Genomic DNA, 19066 nt, shown 5'->3' on the forward strand with positions numbered 1-19066 from the left:
TGTGCAGGTGGTGTTGTACAGACAGTATTGGGCAGGTGGTGTTGTACAGACAGTATTGGGCAGGTGGTGTTGTACAGACAGAATTGTGCAGGTGGTGTTGTACAGACAGAATTGTGCAGGTGGTGTACAGACAATATTGTGCAGGTGGTGTTGTACAGACAGAATTGTGCAGGTGGTGTTGTACAGACAGTATTGTGCAGGTGGTGTTGTACAGACAGTATTGGGCAGGTGGTGTTGTACAGAAAGTATTGGGCAGGTGGTGTTGTACAGACAGTATTGTGCAGGTGGTGTACAGTCAGTATTGGGCAGGTGGTATTGTACAGACAGTATCGGGCAGGTGGTGTTGTAGAAGCAATATTGGGCAGGTGGTGTTGTAGAAGCAATATTGGGCAGGTGGTGTTGTAGAAGCAATATTGGGCAGGTGGTGTTGTAGAAGCAATATTGGGTAGGTGATTTGTACAGACAGTATTGGGCTGATGGTTTACAGGTTGCATTGAGAAGATGGTGTTGTAAAGACAGCATTGGGAAGATGGTGCTCTAAATACAGTATGGCGTAGATAGTGTACAGACAGTATTGGGCAGATTTCCTTTCACAGTATTGGGCAGATGGTGCTATACAGACAGTATTGGGTAGGTGATTTTGTACAGACAGTATTGGGTTGGTGGTGTTATACAGACTGTATTGGATACGTGGTGTTGTATAGACAGTATTGGGCTAGTACAGGCAGTATTGGGCTGATGGTGTACAGGCAGCATTGGGAACATAGTGTTGTAAATACAGTATCAGGGAGATAGTGTACAGGCCGTATTGGGTAGGCGATTTGTACAGGCAGTATTGGGCTGATGATGTACAGACAGTTTGGGAAGATGGTGTTGTACAGGCAGTATTGGGAAGATAGTGTTGTATGGGCAGTATTGGCGAGATGGTGTAAATATAGCATCGGGGAGATAGTGTACAGGCAAACACTTGGGCTGGTGGTGTGCAGACAGTATTGGGCAGATGGTGTTGCACAGCGAGTATTGTATAGGCAGTAATGCGCTGATAATACAACATATTACACATTTGTCCAATCCCTTTTGTTCATTTCTCAAAAACGCAATCATAAAGTCGAATTAAAGACTCTTACAAGTCCAGAATCGTTCCGATATCAGAACTAATCCACTGTCCCTTTGTGTGGGGACCTCAGTCTTCAAAAGGTTCCCTGTGGGTTTGACCACAATCAGGTCAGCGCTGATACACCCTGGTCTGCTGTTTAAAAATTGGTGACATCTTAAAAACACGCTTAGATATTTCATAATCTTATCTGTTTTGTTCCTTTTAATCCGTTTAGACTTCTCAAACAGCAACAACAATTGACCCAGCAGAAAACCAAGAGTCCAAATTCTAAAAGAGATATCAGATTATAAAGGAACTTAAACTGGACTTTAGATTTAATGTTCTGCTTTTATCTTAATATAGTATACATTTCATATATTGATTCGGCAAACAGCAAACATGATAATCCGGTTCAATTAATTTATAAGGGTGGAGCTACTGAAAAGTACAGTTTTGAGGCGGTGTTTTACTTACCGACAAGCGCCAGAAGTAGGGAGATCCACGGGACCATCATACTGGAACTGACTGCACTCTGGGACTCGCTGCCGGTGGTCACTTTGCTGTAGCTTTCACTGGGTGGCTGCCCGCCCTCGGCACCGAGAGCAGCGCCTGGCAGCCCGGACTCGCTGCTGCATCCAGCTCCCAGGGCAGAAACACACACTAACTTTCCAAATCACCAACTTACTAGGGAAGGGGGAGACAGCTCTGGGCGTCAAATCACACTGCCCTCTTTAATTTTCTTCTCGTTGTAAATATTTTTCCAAGTTCTCATTTTGAAACAAAAAATTGTAATAGATCATCAAGTGGATATTGGGATTTGTTTTTCATCCTCTCGTTTCTTCCTCCTCACTTTGCCGATTCCTTGGTGCTCAGGAGCAGCCAGCAGCCCGTCCGTCCGTCCCCGAGAAGCCGATGTGTCCTGAACTCTCCTTCTCTTTGTGTCTCTGGTTACTACTGGTTTTTTACAACATCACGCCCACCCACGTGCCGAGGCAGCAGCGATACATAGAAATTCAGCCAGTGACTGCATGATGAGAACAGGTAGTCTCACTACACTCTGTACACACACTCAACACACAGACACACACTCAGCACAGACACAATCAACACACAGACACACACTCAGCACAAACACACAGAGCACACACTCAACACAGACACACACAGCACACACTCAACGCACAAACTCAACCAAACACACACACAATGCAGACACAGCACACACTCAACCAAATACACTCAACATACAGAAACACACAATACACATACGCACACTCAACACACATTCAACCAAACACACACAACACATAGACAGATAGACCCACAGCATACACCTAACCAAACACATACTCAACATAAGGACACACAAACTCACACTCAGCACACACACACACACCAAAAGATGCACACACACCGACAGACACACACCACCCAGACACGCTCATATTACACCCACTCACTCACTACACATACCCACAGTCACCACACACAACACATAGACAGACACCTAGACAAACACACACGCACACCACACACATACCATATGCACAGACAAACATACTCAGACATACAACACACATACCCAAACGCACCACACAAACACATTACACTGGCACACTCAGCAAATATACCCACATCCACTACGCCACCAGATACACCACACTCAAAAACACACCACACAAATAGACACACACACACACTGACCACAGAGACAGAAATACCGCAAACACATTCACAGATCCAACACATTCACAGATACACTGTTGTCATTGTCGTCGTTTTGTTGGCTGTCCCTCGATTCGAAGATGGCTACTCAGTGTCGAGTGTTTCTGCCATGGGTCTTGATGTGACTGAACAGGCCAATGCTTGACCCACAGAGCTTTGGGCACATGGGGCAGGACATCCCACGAGGCTGTGGGATCCAGAGTGCAGGACTTATGTACCACATCACAGATAACACCTACCAACAGACACCCACCACACAGACACATCACGCAAACACATTATACATTTAGGCACCAAATGTCACACACACATAACACTCAGACACACACCATGCAAACTCACACACATACACGCACCACACAGACACAATATATCATGCAAACCACACACAAATAAACACCACACAAACACATACATCACATACACCCTCAGATACTGAAGCAATCTCTACCAACATGCAACAAGACCTAGACAACATTCAATTTTGGACTGGCAAGCAGCAAGTAACATTCGTACCGCACAAGTATCAGGCAATGACCATCTCCCCTAGATCAGGGTGACCAACTCAGGAAAATAATTAAGTCAAATTTTGGCATTGGCTACTGTATGACCTGGGTGAGGGGAGCAGTGCTGGTGAACCTGTGAGAGCAGGTCACCAAGGCGAGGTCGCATTGTGCATGCACAGTGCTATACAAACATCGAAAATACAGGACAAACAGCGTCCCGGCAGCAAACAACCCGGGACACAGGGCAAACGCCTTAAGTTCCAAGACAGTCCCATAAAATCTAGGAAGGTTGGTCACCCTGCCCTAGATTATCAATGGCATTACCATCACTGAAACTCCGCCATCAACATCTTGGGGATATTATTGACCAGGAACTGAACTGGACCAGCTATATAAAAACTGTGTCTACAAGAGCAGGTCAGAGGCTGAGCGTTCTCAAAGGGTAACTCACCTCCTGACTACCCAAAGCCTGTCCACCATCTACAAGGCACAAGTCAGGGGTGTGATGGAATACTCCACACTTGTCTGGATGAGTGCAGCTCCAATGACACTCAAGAAGCTCTGAGGCACTCCATCCACAACCTTAAACATTTATTCCCTCCACAAACATAGTGGCAGCAGTGTCTACCATCTACAAGATTCACTGCAGCAACTCGTCCAGCCTCTTTCAACAGTACCTCCCAAACCGATGACCTCAACTACCTAGAGGACAAGGGCAGCAAATGCATGGTAACACCACCACCTGCAAGTTCCCCTCCAACCTACACACAATCCTAACCTGGATCTATATCGCCGTTCCTTCACTGTCACTGGGTCAAAATCGTGGAACTCCCTTCCTAACAGCACTGTGGGTGTACCTACACCACATGGACCGCAGCGGTTCAAGAAGGTGACTCACCATCACCTTCTTAAGGGCAATTAGGGGTGGGCATTAAATGCATACACCACACAGTTACAGGCATCACACACCAACACACACAACACACACACCCAACCATACACACAGACACAGCACACAGTAAAACCTATCATATATATCGTACACAAACACACACAGATACCAGACACACCCATACAGATGCAGCACCCTCAGACAGACAGTAGACACACCTACCTATACAACATAGACACAGCATAAATCAATGCTGAAACACTCAGGGAGACTGATGTAAAGAGGTTGATGAGGTCAGGAAGAAACAGAAGCAACAAAGTGTTGAAACCATGCCAAACCTCTTGTGTAAGAGGCCCATTTTAAAAGGTAGTACTAACTCTTTCCCCTACAGCTGTGTTAATAACTTTCTATTACCTCAGCTTCTTTTGTACAATGTGCCAATCTATTGAATTGCCAATTACAATTTCAACACAGAAAGGAGCCATTGTAAGCCACCCTGCCTGTTTTACTGTTATCACAATGAAGCTACCTACTCCAGTCACACTTCCTTACTCTCTCCTGATGCATGTGGTCCTGTAGAGATTGTTCTCTAAGGGATAATTTAAATAGATATGCGAACACCTGAGTTGTCTTGCATGCTTCCTGAGGTTAAAATTCCACATTGTTAAATTACATTCAATTCCCTCCCATGCTTCAATAGTCATGTACAGTATTGAATTCTATAATCTAATGGCACTTTGCATGATAAAAATTCTCTCCCTCTTTACGTTGCTAGGGCAAATGAAAAGTTTATGCCCCTTTGATATTAATTCATTTATCAGTGGAAATAACTCTACTATTGACCCTCTCAAGCCCTCTTACGACATAGAACATTTCTGTTCTATCTCCTATCAACCTCTTTACTCCCATGAGCACACCTCTCGTTTACCCCGTTATTTATCATTCCTATGTGCAACTTTGTGAATCTATGTTGCACCTTCCCCATGGTTCCAGTAATCTTCCTATTACAGTACTGCATGTAAAACAACAACAACTTACATTTATGAAACTCCCTTAATATCCAAAGGCAATTCACAGGAGGTGGTGGTGTAGTGGTATTATCACTCAACTAGTAATGCAGAGACCCAGGGTAATGATTTGAGGGCCAGGGTTCAAATCCTACCACAGCAGATGGTGGAATTTGAATCCAATAAAAATCTGGAATTAAAAATCTAATGGTGACCATGAAACCATTGTCAATTGTTATAAAAACCCATCTGGTTCTCTAATTTCCTTTGGGGAAGGAAATTTAGGCTGAACCTTCCAAATGTATGATTACTACCATCTAGAAGGACAAGGGCAGCAAATACATTGGAACACCGCCACCTGGAAGTTCCCCTCCAAGCCACTCACCATCCTGCTTTTTCAAGCAGCCATTGGAAATATCGTCGCTGGGTCAAAATCCTGGAACTCCATCTGGAACAGCACTGTGGGTGTACCTGCACCACATGGACTGCAGCAGTTCAAGAAGGAAGCTCACCATCACCTTCTCAAGGGCAATTAGGGATCGGCAATAAATGCTGGCCTAGTCAGCGATGCCCACATCCCATGAATGAGTAAATTTTTAAAAATCCACTGTCCTTATCTGGTCTGGCCTACATGTGACTCCAAACCCACAGCAAGCAATATGGAATCTCCTCTGAAATCACCTTTTCAAGGACAATTAGGGATGAGCAATAAATGTCAGCAACACCCACATCCCATGAATGAATAAAAATAAAACAAAGTATGACACCAGGACATATAAGGAGATATTAGGCCAAATGACCAAAGGCTTCGTCAAAGAGTGTTTTAAGGAGTGTCTTAAAGGAGTAAAGCAAGGTAGAGAGGCTGAGAGGTGAAGGGTGAATTCCAAAGCTTGGGGCCTAGGCAACTGAAGGCACAGCCTCCTATGGTGCAGAAACTTTACTTGGAAATACACTGGAGGCCAGAATTAGAAGAGTGCAGATATTTCAAAGGGTTGTGGGGTTGGAGGGGTTTGGAGAGGCAGGGAGGGGCAAAGCCCTGAAGGAATTTGAAAATAAGGTTGAATTTTAAAGTTGCTTGACGAGGAGGCAAAGTAGACCAGTGAGCATAGGGTGATAGGGGGATGGGACCTTGTTGTGAGTTAAGACACAGGTACTGGGGTTTTAGATGACCTCAAGTTTACTGAGAGTAGAATGTAGGAGACCAGACCATCATTTGCATAGTGAAACATAGAAGTAACAAAGGCATGAATAAGGGTTTCAGCAGCAGATGAACTGAGACGTGGTGAAGTTGTGAAGTTGGGCGATGTTACGGAGGTGGAAATAGACATTCTTAATGATGACATGAATATAAGGTCGGAAGCTCAACTTGGGATCAAATATGACACCAAAATTGTGAACAGACTGGCTAAAACTCAGATCGTTGTCAGGGAGAGGGATGGAGTCAGGGCCTAGGGAACAGAGATTGGAGCAGGGACCAAAAACAATGGCTTCAGTTTTCCCAATATTTAATTGAATGAAATTTCTGCTCATCCAGCACTGGATGTTGGATAAGCAGTCTGATAATTTAGCAACAGTGCTAATACTCCAATAATACAATTACTTTGATACTCTAATACAATATTCCAACTGTAGCCTGACCAGTTCTTTGCACAAATTCAACATTATCAATATGCTGTTGTGTTCAAGGCATTCCAGCAGCATTTCCATTTTTAAAGATTACTCAGTAATTATAAAGACCCCTTACTCTGGGCACAGTAATCACACAGCATCCTTAATGTGGACAAAGCACAGAGCCCTTACTTTTGGAGGCAGTGATGACAAATCACTGGACACAGTAACAGGACAGCAATCCTCACAATACAATCCTCTCTCTGGAAACAGTAATCATGATATTATATTTCACACAGTGACCTAGTCTTTCTAACCAGGGACGAGCACTGGTGGAGTATGACATTCACTGGCTAAGGAGGTGCTTCTTCCACACTGGCCAACTTTCCATCCCTGGGGTCATTGGTGTGCTGGAGGTCAGCTTCCCACTCTTGCACAGAACTGTAGCTAGAAACTTGATGCAGGGGGATGAAGGTAATTGCTGCTCTTGGGTCCTGGTATCCAATACTGAAATAGGTCAAATGCCAGAAAACATTGTGTTTTCCTGCTTTCTTATTGATTTGGATGCATGGACCAGATATGAGCAAGTACAGGGATACCGGAAGATTGGCCTTCCAGGAAAGGGGAGAGGTGAGGACACAGCAGAATGCACCTCTAAACAAAATGCCCTTTAAATCATCTCTTGATAGTAAGGTCTCCCTCTCCACCTCTTTTCTTGACCCATCAACTATCCTGTGCTGCTAAACTGTTTGTCCAGCTTTCAAACTCAGATGAATTGCAATATTTGACAAATATTGGGAAGGCCAAAGCCATCAGGTTCAGCCTCCACCACATGCTCCATACCCTTGCCACCAATTCAATCCCTTTCCCAGGTGCTGTATCAGTTTGTACGCAAGTTTAGTGTCCTATTCAACCCTCAGCTGAGTTACCAATCCCTTATCCTCACTAGCACAGAAACCACCCACCTGTACCGCTGTAACATCACCCACCTCCACCACTACCTCAGCCCCTCCACTACTGCTGAAGCCCTTATTCACACTTTAGTCACCATCAGATTCTACCTCTGCAATGCTCTCCTTGCCAGCGACGCTTCTTCCATACGCTGTAAATATCAGCTCATCCAAAACTCTGCTGCATCCTATCCCTCACAGCCCTGCTCACATATCACTCCTGTCCTTGCTGACCAACTGTGACCCATAGGACACAAAGCCTCTGATTTAAACCATCATCCTCATGCTTAAATCCTTTCGTGGCCTCACCATTGCTTATTTCTGTATCCTCCTCTGACCCCCACCACACCCACCATGTCTGTTCCTCTAACATTGGCTTCTATTACATGTCCCCCTCCCACATCTCTACCATTGTTGTGCCTTCAGCTACCTAGGCCCCATGCTCTGAAATTCTCTATTTAAACCCTGTCGCCTCTCCTGTCCCTTTACTCTTTCAAAATCCTCTTTACAACAAAATCCTCTTTACAACAAATCTCAAGGGCAGTTAGGAATGGGCAATAAATGCTGGCCTAGCCAGTGACACCCATATCCATGAATGAATAAAATTATCTCTTTGAACAAGCTTTTGGTCACCTCTCCTAATATCTCTTACTTTAGCTCACCATCTATTTTAGTCTATTAAACTTTTGTGAAGTGCCCTGGGATGTTTTTTCTACATTAAAGGCGACATATAAATGCAAGTTTTTGGTACCAATGGTCCTTCCCTAGCAAAACTAGATGCCAAGTTGCTTAGCTGTAATTTGGACTTGAGGTCCAGCATCCCTACCAGCCAGTTAAATGGAGCATGCCCTCTTGTTTAGCATTGAAATGAAACTCCCACTTGCTTTGGACAGGAGCCCCGATCACTTGCCCCAGATCCATCTGGAAATTTGAGTCGGGTTGAAAATAAGTGGAACTCATTTCTGTTCCAATTCATGGTCTGCCACATCTCTATCCCCATCCTCTTTTGGACACAGACACAAGTGCCAGTAACTACGAAGCATCCTTATAAGTCCCACTCTGGATACTTGAGCACAAAATCCAGGCTGACTCTTCACTGAGGGACTGCTGCACTGCTGGGGGCACTGTCTTTTTTTTTGGTGAATCTTTAAACTGAGGCCATGCCTGTCCTCTTTGGAACTCAGTTCTGAAGAAGAGTCAAATTGGACTCGAAACCTCACTCTGCTTCTCTTTCCACAAAGGCTGCCAGACCTGTTGAGTTTTTCCAGCATTTTCTGTTTTTGCTTCAGATTTCCAGCACCTGTAGTATTTTGCTTTTATTTTAGACTGATGTGAGACAGGTGAGTTTTCCCCTCCTGATGATTGTGTTGTTGCAATAATATTCCTGCTAAGTACGAGAGGGATCGCAGGTTCAGACATTTGATGTATGTGTTTGGCTGAGGAGGGAGTGGTGTGAAACTATTACGGCTGAACTCCTCAAAATCAGAATTCCCACCTAAACACAGAAAACAGATGATCTGCTCATTAACTGGCTGTGGGATCTTGCTGTGCGTAAACTGGTTACATTTCCTACATTACAACAATGAATACACTTGACAGGTACTTAATTGGTTCTGAAGTGTTTTGAAATGCCCTGAGATTGTAAAAGGTGCTATATTAGCGCAATTCTTTTATGGGTGCAGCAGTTGTACAGATTTCTAAAGTAGGCACAGGAAAGTAACAAAGATTGGAAATAGCCATTGGAACATTTAGCTTCAGGAAAGAGAAAACACAGGTTAAAGTTTTGATATAACGTTTCATCTGGAAGATAAGCAAGTGGTTATGAAAGAAAAAGAAAGGCGGTGAAGCAACTAAACACTGAGGTTAATGGGTTTAATCTCCAGCAAACGGCTTAATAGAAAAGCAGGAAATTGTTAGATGATCTAAAAGATCATATCAGTGAGGTAATAAAAAGGCATTAATAGAACAAAAGAATGTGCAAATAGCCGATGTTGACACGGTGAGGGGAAAGGCAAAAATAAGCCAAAGAAAAGGGGCAAATTGGGAGGTTTTTAGGCAAAAATGGAAAATGATGAAAACTTATTGAAATTGCACCTGTCCCAACAATAAAGAAACTCTCTATAACAATGGGTGCACATACCTCTCTTCCCCAACACAGAACTGCCTTCAGATGAAGTGTCAGTTCAACTGCCCACACCCACCACTGTAAAGAAAATGGAAAACATAGACAAGGTCTGCACTACAACACCCTGCATGCTTACTTTAACTTTACCTAGAGCAAATATCCCAAGGTCCTTCACAGAGGTGCAATTGAGAACAGACATCGAGCCAAAGGAGGACAGATTAGGATTGATGATCAAAAGGTGCATCTAAAGGTCGAGTTTTAAGGGTCATATTAATGAAGAGGCAAATGAAGACGGAGGGATTTTAGGAAAGGAATGCTAGAGTGGGGGGTGTCTAGCAGCTGAAAACATGGCTGGAATTGATGGAGCGGAGTGAGCAGGGAATGTTTAAAAGGCAGAGTTAGATGTATGGTGTGTTTGGCAGAGGGGAGGGGGCGGTGGGAAGGTGGTTCTTGGAGAAAGACACTGCAGTACGGAAGGGAGAGACCACAAAGAAGTTTGAATGTGAGGACGATAATTATTACACAAGCAAAGTACTGCAGATGCTGGAAATCTGAAATAAGGACAGAAAATGCTGGAAATACAGTACTCAGCAGGCCTGTGGGGAGAAAAACAGAGCCAATGCTTCATGTTAACCTTTCATCAGAACTGTGAAACGTTAGAAATGAATTAGGTTTTAAGCAAGTGAAAGGGGGAAGGATGGAAAGAAGAATAAAAGGGAAGATCTATGATTGGGTGGAGGGCAGGATATTAAATGACAAAAAGGTCTCATGGTGCAAGGTCAAGGGGAGTGGTAATGTGACAAGTAAAGAAACAAAATGTGTGGCTAGAGGAGGTATGAATGGCAGCATTTTGAAATTTGAATTTGAAACATTGGATACGAGGAGCCCATGCAGAGCAATGAGGGCAGAAATAATGAGCCTGTGGCACTTGGTGTGAGGTAGGATTTGCACAGCAGACTTTTGGATGAACTGACGTTTGTGGAGGCTGAAAGTGCAGCCAGAAGAGCATTGGAATAGACGAGGCTGGAGATGACAAGGAATGATCAGCAGCTGATGGATTGAGGTAGGGGTGGAGACATGCCATGTTAGCAAGGTTGTATAGATGGTCTTTGTGACGGAAAGGATATGAGGTCAGAAATTCAGGTCGGGGAGAAGGGAATGCTGAGATCGTGAATAACGTATTTTGGTTTAAGACATAGAGGGGAATGGAGCCACTTGCAAGGGCAAAAAGTTAGTAGCAGAAACTAAAAAGATGACTTTGGTCATTCAACCTGTTTTATCTTATAATCCATAACGCTATTCCTTTCCATTCAAATTATAATAAAACTGGCCCACACTTAGTTTACAGTTAAAAATGGTTAAATGTGTTAAAACAAGGTGGGATTGCAGTAGAGAGATGAATCACTGTTGCTTTTCAATTGAAAGTCCCAGTGCCAGTGCATAACACACATAATCATATTCCTATTAATATTGGCAGCTTTCAATGCAATTAAGTTCCAATCTTTTCAATATTAACTTTGCTACGTCTCTACTGCACACTTATGTTTGTTTGATTGTAGAAGTTCACATATGGATATGGTCTTAATTCTAAGGAAATGCAAACAATGAGGGGGGCTCAAGTTTTTCTGCAATAAAAGAAGGCGAAAAAAAGGAAGTATGGCAACACAGTTCAAAGAATATATTACAGTGTATGACACTGAATGTTCTTCTGTTAAAAAACCCAAAACAAGAGTATTTAAATGATGCTTAGCGTACTTAATGTGTGCAGCTTATAACATAATTTTTAACCCTCTGCTTCGTTGAAGCCTTGTAATATGTTATAACCTGCACATTATGATTGCATGATGCACTGTAACCTGTGTGGTACTCAGGATACTTACCACGCTGCATTTAACTCACTCTGGATTAGATGCTATTCCTTGTATAACAGTCTCCTGACTGTGCATCATGTTGTGTGTAACATACTGCACAGTCTGTATGCTACCTTGAGTGTAACACAGTCCTGTATGTGCTTTATCTTCAAATTATGATTAAAATAAAATGATGGTAGATTTTAAACCTTATGAAAACAACAGTGTATGTCGGACTATTACCTATAAGTATAAATGGAAGAACAGAGAGGCCTTTCATATACATGTCACCAGCACAGCTTCTGTTTGTGCATACAATCTTAGAAACTGGGGCAGACAGGCACATTGAGCCACACGCTCTTGGTATTGATTGAGTAAAAGCAAAATTAGTTATTTTTGTATTTAAATGGCAGAATCGTGGTGCATGGTCAAGTGTCCACACAGTGACTATACTTCAAAAGTACTTAATTGGCTGTAAAGCACACTGGGATATCTTGAGGTTGTGAAATGTGCTGTAAAAATGCAAATCTTTCTTTCCACACTGACTGTCTATCTGTCGCTCAGACTTGCCCATCATAGATGCACCACTTTCACCTCTGTAGCTGCACTGTCATCCTAGGATACCTGCGATTTTGGCTCTCCGGGAGCGGGGTGGGGCGGGTGGTGGGGGTGGGGGGCGCGTGCGGTGGGGGGGGGAACTATGCAGAAATACATTTAACATGCTTTTTTTCTGATGCTGTTCAATGCAATCCCTACGGTGTGTGATATTTTCATCCAGGATTCAAATTCTTACAGGAGAACTGGAGCCACCCTGCAGCTGCCCAACAGTGCCATCCAGCAGTGAGAGCAGAGAGGTGCTGGTCTCACTTCATCTAGCTGTGTTTGTGTTTGTAGGAAAGGTGACTGAAAGAGTTCAGGTTACTGTGCTGTGAGATGCTTGACCACAAATACAGCCCATAAATTAATTTTGCTTGTTACAGATTCAAGTTATTCTCTGCTTTTGGGAAATCTGATTCTATTCTGAGATTTTCCAACAGTGGAAGAACTAGTGCTGAGCCCAATTCCATATAAAATCTGGTAATTAAAATCTGGTTATCTGAATCAGTTCCACACAAAGGCATCGATCTTAGACTCGCCAATTATCCTGAAGCCTCCAAGATTTAAAAAGCAATTCTGCAAGCAACCGAGGAGAAAGAGAAACTAAAGGGCATTCAAAAAAGGTGGTGCTGCTTTCATTTTCTTAGAACGTTTTTGGTCTATTGGTTACAAAAGAAATTGAGATGGGAAGAAAGTTTATTTGGTTGGCAGTTAGGAATCATCCAAACGAAGAGAGACGGTTTGTTTTTCAATATGTCTCAAAGACAGACATGTCAGGTGGGAGTGTCAGGCTGGGGGAGGTGGGGGTTGAAGGTCATCTGATGAAACCTCCCAGAATATGTCCGATCAGGGTTGGTAACCTGAGGCACGATTACCAATTTATCTCACCCTGTTAACCAGATGCAAAGCACATTTGTGTATGTAGATGTAGTGCAGGACTTAGTCAGGTCAGCAAGACATATCTCACTCTCTTGCTCTCTCACAAGCTTTCTCTCACACTGCTCTGTCATTCCTGTGCTGTCTTCTGAAGTGTATGTAGATGTAGTGCAGGACTTAGTCAGGTCAGCAAGACATATCTCACTCTCTTGCTCTCTCACAAGCTTTCTCTCACACTGCTCTGTCATTCCTGTGCTGTCTTCTGAAATCCCTGTTAAAATTCTTTAAAAGCACAAGGAGAGTTTCACAGACAATGCATTGGGCAATGTGAAACAAAAACAAAAATTGCTGGAAAAACTCAGCAGGTCTGGCAGCATCTGTGGAGAGGAAGACAGAGTTAACGTTTCGAGTCCATATGATCCTTCATCAGAACTGGGCATTGGGCAATGTGGTGGCCTAGACTGTAGCAGCCGATAAGTGCATCTTCAAGCCCAGTAACGGGTTATTTTGCTATGAAGGAGAAGACAACAGTGCAGGAGAAGGGGAGAGCACACAAGAGAAAAGAAAGCATGAAAGGAACGTGAGAGAAAGAGATAATGAAATTCACATCATTAACAGAAATATTTAGAGATATGAACTCATAGTATCAACCAGTTTACTAAATCTCCAGGACTTAGCGTGTTTCAACTACAACTTAGATTTAAATAGTATCTCTAGTGTAGATAAACATCCAAAGGCGCTAAACAGAGGCATTGAGAGAAACAAATGCCAAGCCAGAAAATGGGAGATCAGGATTGGTGATCAACACTGTAGGCAAAGAGCTCGGGGTTAAGGGAGATCTTAAAAATATAGGGGGAGGTGCAGCAGTTTGGGGAAGGAATTTCAGAACCTGAGTGATTGAAAGCACAGCCATTGCTTGGGACTCTTATAATGACTCCACGAGGCCATGCAAGTATCCTGTGGTTCCTCCGTGCATTGCTCCTGGCTGAGAGCCAAGCAATGGAGGGGGGATCATCAAGGACAGGAAAGCAGTCAGCGCTCACTGGAGAGAACATTTTGAAGAACTCCTCAACGAAGACCCTGGGTAGAATTTTACGTCCCGCCTGCAGGTGTGCACCCGACCTGTTCGTGAGTAAAATAGTGCACGATGATGTCGGGTGAGCGTCCCAAGGCCATCATGCACACGTGCAATATTTCAGTAGGCGGGCGCGCGCGAGAGTTGGCAGCGTTCCCCCCCGGCAATTAAGAGGCCTATTAAGGCCATTAAATTAGAAATTAATTTGTATTTTTTGCTGCCCATCCTGGTTGGCGGGCAGGCGAATATGCCAGGCGGCCTTCGTATTTTTTAGGAAACCTCATTCAAGGGCTGGATAAGGTTGCCAAAAGTGATTTTAAAAAAAATAAACATTTCTATCATTTTTAATATGCCCCTGTTCATGTAACTGAGTCACGTGGGGACATGTTTCCCTTAATTTAAAATCTTTATTTTACATTGTAAAATTATTCAGCTCCCTGAGGCAGCTCTGTGCCGTCAGGGAGCTTTCACTGTGCGCTCCCCTGCACATGCATGGACTCCAGTGCTCGCGCTCCTCCCGCTCCTACCCCAGCAGCGCCGAGGTTCTCAGTGCGTCTTTCACACTGGCTGGCTGTTAATTAGCCAGCCAATGTGAAATCTTGGTCAGGGCCCAATTGCGGACAGTGGTCCATTTCACGGCTGCTCCCAGATCCGCCCGTCCGACAAAGGGAAAATCCTGCCCTCTGCCTTCGACTTGAACATCCTCAACACCATTCCTCAAAACCCCATCCGGCTGAGTCTCAGCACTACCCCAATCCATAGCAAAGTTGAAAAAGCTATTTGACAACTGAAAAATAACAAGGCTTTTGGGACAGATGAAACCCCTGTTAAAATTCTGAAAAAAGGTGCAGGTACACTCCTGGCATGGCTGCACTTTCTCATATCCCTCATCTGGTAAGGGGATATGGAGGACGTTGTGATTGTGACTATATTCAAGAAGGGAGATAAGTCTGATTGCAGTAAATGCAGAGGAGTCTCTCTGCTATCTGCCATAGGGAAGATCATTGCAGGAATCCTCCTCAATTGTCTCCTTCCAGTGGCCAAGAAACCCTTCCAGTGTCGCAGTGCAGTTTTTGCGCATCAAGGGTGTAGTAATTATGGTTTTATTTAGGTGTAATGTACCTTTAAGAATAATGCTTGTTAAGGAAAATCACATGATCTATAGTAACCAATAGGAGAGTAACGTGGGCTACCTCAGTAGTTAGTGGTGTAGAGAGTTGGAGTTGAAAGCACACATGTAGTAGCTGCTGAGTACCTTGTAAATAAACTTAAAGTTTCCACCCAAGAGGTGTGTGTGGATCAATTCTATTAATAATACCAACTTGGCCACCACTCACAAAAAACTGGCGACAAGGATAAAACAAGACTAAAGAGAAGAAATAAAGTTGAAAAGAAATTGGCACCATATCTCGTCCAGTGATTGTAAGTAGAAAGCTCTGTTAAAATTGAAGAAGATATTCCCTCTCAAGATGCTGCAATTCAGACGATATGATCCTTTTCATCCTGCCACAGATGATTGGTCTCATTACATAGAACACCTCACGTTCTTTTTTCAAGCAAACAAGATTATGGGGACAGAGAAAAGGCGAGTGATCCTCTGAAGTACATGTGGGAATAAAACCTATTGATTCAAAGTTTGACGGCACTCAGTGCCCCAGGTTCAAAAAGTTTTGATGAATTGGTGGACCTCATGAAGAGTCATTATCAACCAAAGCCCTCAGTAATGATGCAGAAGTTCAAGCTTAATTCACGAAATAGAGCCCTGGGTGAGACAGTTACAGGTCACATGGCAAATTTGAAGCAGCTAACAGAACATTGTGAGTTTGGTACGTCTCTAAATGACATGTTAAAAGATTGTTTAGTGGGTGGTGTGAATGAGGACATATTCAGAAAAGATTCAGCAGATCTAACAGGACTCAAAACATTGACTCTGTTTTTTTTCTCCACAGATACTGTTAGACCTGCTGAGTTTTTCCAGAATTTTCTGTTTTTGTTTCAGATTTCCAGCATCTGCAATATTTTGCCTTTATTCAGAAAGATTATTTCCAAAGTGAATTTGGACTTTAAGAAGGTGCTAGAGATAGTACTGGCCATGGAAAGCACAGTGAAAAGCTCAAAAGCAATACAGGGAGTGCAAAACGGTGCCATCCTGCATATCAGGTGGGAAACCCCAGCCGAAAAGGGCACGAAAATGCCGAGAAGCAGAAAACAGCCCCCACTAGCTGAAGAATAAGGAAAAATAACCTAGCAGTGAAATCAAAGAATAATTTCAATAAAGGTGGAAACAAGCAGTCTTTAAACGATTGGCAGTTTAAAAAAATCGAACGCTATTATTGTCACAGAAATGAACATATAATGAGGCAGTGCAAGGAAAGATTCAAGCAGGCTTGTAAACAAAAAAAGAAACCCAGTAAAATCTACAATGCAGAAGATCCTGAAACAACAAATTGAGACATTTACTCGTTGTTTAATCTGAAAGTTGTAAAGACAGAACCAATATTTGTCACAGTGAAAGTAAATGGCAAACCTGTTAAAATGGATGTGGACACGGGAGCTTCCACTACAGTAATTTGGGAACATACCTTCAGATATATGAATAATCTCTTTTAGAGTTAAAACAATTAACTAAATTAACAAAATAAGGGGTAAATCAAGCACAGCCCCTAAGTCAGGTCAGCTGTAAAATCAAGGAAAAACTTTAAAGGAACCTTACAAACATTAAACCAAAATGAATATATGAATAATAGTGAACATCAATTAAGGTTAGAAGAAACAACTGCCAAACTAAAAACATAAATGGGTGAAGACATTCAAGTCAAAGACTTAAGCAGAGTAACTGTCTATTATTGAAGCTAATGGGCAAAGCTGCCCTTGATGGTGGTAACAGGCGAGGGGCCAAGCCTTCTCGGCCAAAGCTGGTTAAAAGAGATTGGGTTAGTATGTACTGAAATTTTCCAGTTGAGAGCAAGTGGGTTACCAGAGCTACTTCAAAAGTACGTCACTGTCTTTAAGAACGAACTTGGGAAAATCCAGGGGCTGCAGGCAAAAATTCATGTGGATCCGGAATCAACACCTCAATTCATGAAAGCAATACCAGTACCATACGCACTGCGAGAAAAAGTTGATACCGATCTGGACAGACTAGAGAAACTGGGCGTTATACAGCCTATGCAGTTCTCAGCATGGGGAGCACCCATAGTCCCCGTCCTTAAACCCGACCAAAGCATCCAAATTTGTGGAGACTACAAATTGATGGTTAATAAAGTAGCTAAGCGAGACAGGCACCCCATTCCAAAAAACGCAGACTGTATGCCAAGCTGGCAGGTGGAACCATCTACACGAAGCTCGATAAGAGTCATGCTTATCAACAACTAGAGTTAGATAATGCCTTCTGGGAACTTGTCACAATTAATACCCACGAAGAGTTGTACCAATATACTCGATCATCTTTTGGTGTCTCCTCAGCTTGTGCCATCTTTCAGAGAACAATGGAAAGCTTACTGTAGGGACTGCTCCAGGTTGTAGTCCATTTAGACGATGTATTGGTGACAGGATTCACTAAAAAAGAGCATTTGGCAAATTAGAAGAAGTCTTAGAATGTTTCTTGCAAGCTGGAGTATGTTTAAAGAAAGAAAAGTGCATGTTCCAAGCAAGGGGGGTAATCTATTTGGGTCACTGGGTAGATTCACAGGTCCTCCACTCATTTGAGGGGAAAGTGAGAGCCATAGGGGAGAATTTTTAGCTCGGCAGGCGGGTGCGCGCCCAACCCGACCGAGCGTAAAATGACGCGCAATAATGTCGGGCAAGTGTCCCGGCGTCATCGCGCTCTCATGTGATATTTCGGTCAGCGGGCATGCACCAGAGTCGGCAGTGCACTCACCGACAATTAAAAGGCCTATTTAGGCCATTAAAAAGTTAATTGAAGGAAATTTTTTGCCGCCCATCCAACCTGACGGCCTTTGCATTTTTTAGGAAACCTCATCCACGGGCACGATGAGGCTTCCAACAGCAAATAAAAATAAAATTAAATTTTTTAAATTTAATTAATAACATGTCCCTGCAACCCCCCCCCACCCCAAACGCAGACAGCACTGAGCGCTGCCACTCACATTTCACACTAGGCGGGCCTTAACTGGCCCGCCAGCATGAAATCGCGATCTGGCCCCAATCACACAACCGCCCCCGCCCACCCCCGCTGAGCCTGCCCGAGCAGGGAAAAGTCCTCCCCATAAGAGAGGCAGGTGTGCAAAAGAACACCTCAAAGCTCAAATTGTTTCTAGGAATCGTCAACTATCATGGGAGGTTCTTACCCAATTTGTCTACAGTGCTGGCCCCCCTGCATTCTCTACTCAAAAAGAATCAACTTTGTTCTTGGGAGGTGCCCCAGGAAGAAGCTTTCATAAAGGTGAAACAATCGTTACACTCATCCAACCTATTAGTGCATTATGACCAAACGAAAGAATTGGTGCTGACATGTGATGCATCTCCCTACGGAGTGGAAGCAGTGCTATCTCATCGGATGGACGACGGCACAGAACGGCCAATTGGTTACGTATCAAGAACGCTTACCACAGCAGAAAAGGGATACTCGCAGATAGAAAAAGAAGGCCTGTCCATCATCTTTGGTGTCAAGAAATTTCACCAGTACGTACACGGCCGTCATTTTACAAATCGTTTCAGACCATAAACCATTGCTAGGGTTGTTTACTGAGGACAAGGTTATACCACCCATAGCCTCAGCAAGAATACGATGATGGGC

The 19066-nt window shown here is 43.5% G+C and overlaps 1 protein-coding gene across 2 annotated transcripts in view; it reads right to left on the reverse strand.

Annotated features, from left to right (window-relative positions):
- The window catches only part of LOC144673385 (GDNF family receptor alpha-4-like), a 30622-nt gene extending 28599 nt beyond the window's left edge, over positions 1-2023 (reverse strand). Inside the window, exon 1 of one of the 2 annotated variants that reach the window (XM_078535253.1) lies at positions 1571-2023. In XM_078535253.1, coding sequence (XP_078391379.1) covers positions 1571-1610 — 40 coding nt within the window. In that variant the 5' untranslated portion in view covers positions 1611-2023. The remainder of the gene's footprint in view (positions 1-1570) is intronic. The other variant, XM_078535252.1, reaches the window with a different exon arrangement.
- Between the last annotated feature and the right edge of the window lie 17043 nt (positions 2024-19066).

This window comes from Cetorhinus maximus, unplaced genomic scaffold, assembly GCF_964194155.1.
Source record: "Cetorhinus maximus unplaced genomic scaffold, sCetMax3.hap1.1 HAP1_SCAFFOLD_357, whole genome shotgun sequence".
NCBI lineage: Eukaryota > Metazoa > Chordata > Chondrichthyes > Lamniformes > Cetorhinidae > Cetorhinus > Cetorhinus maximus.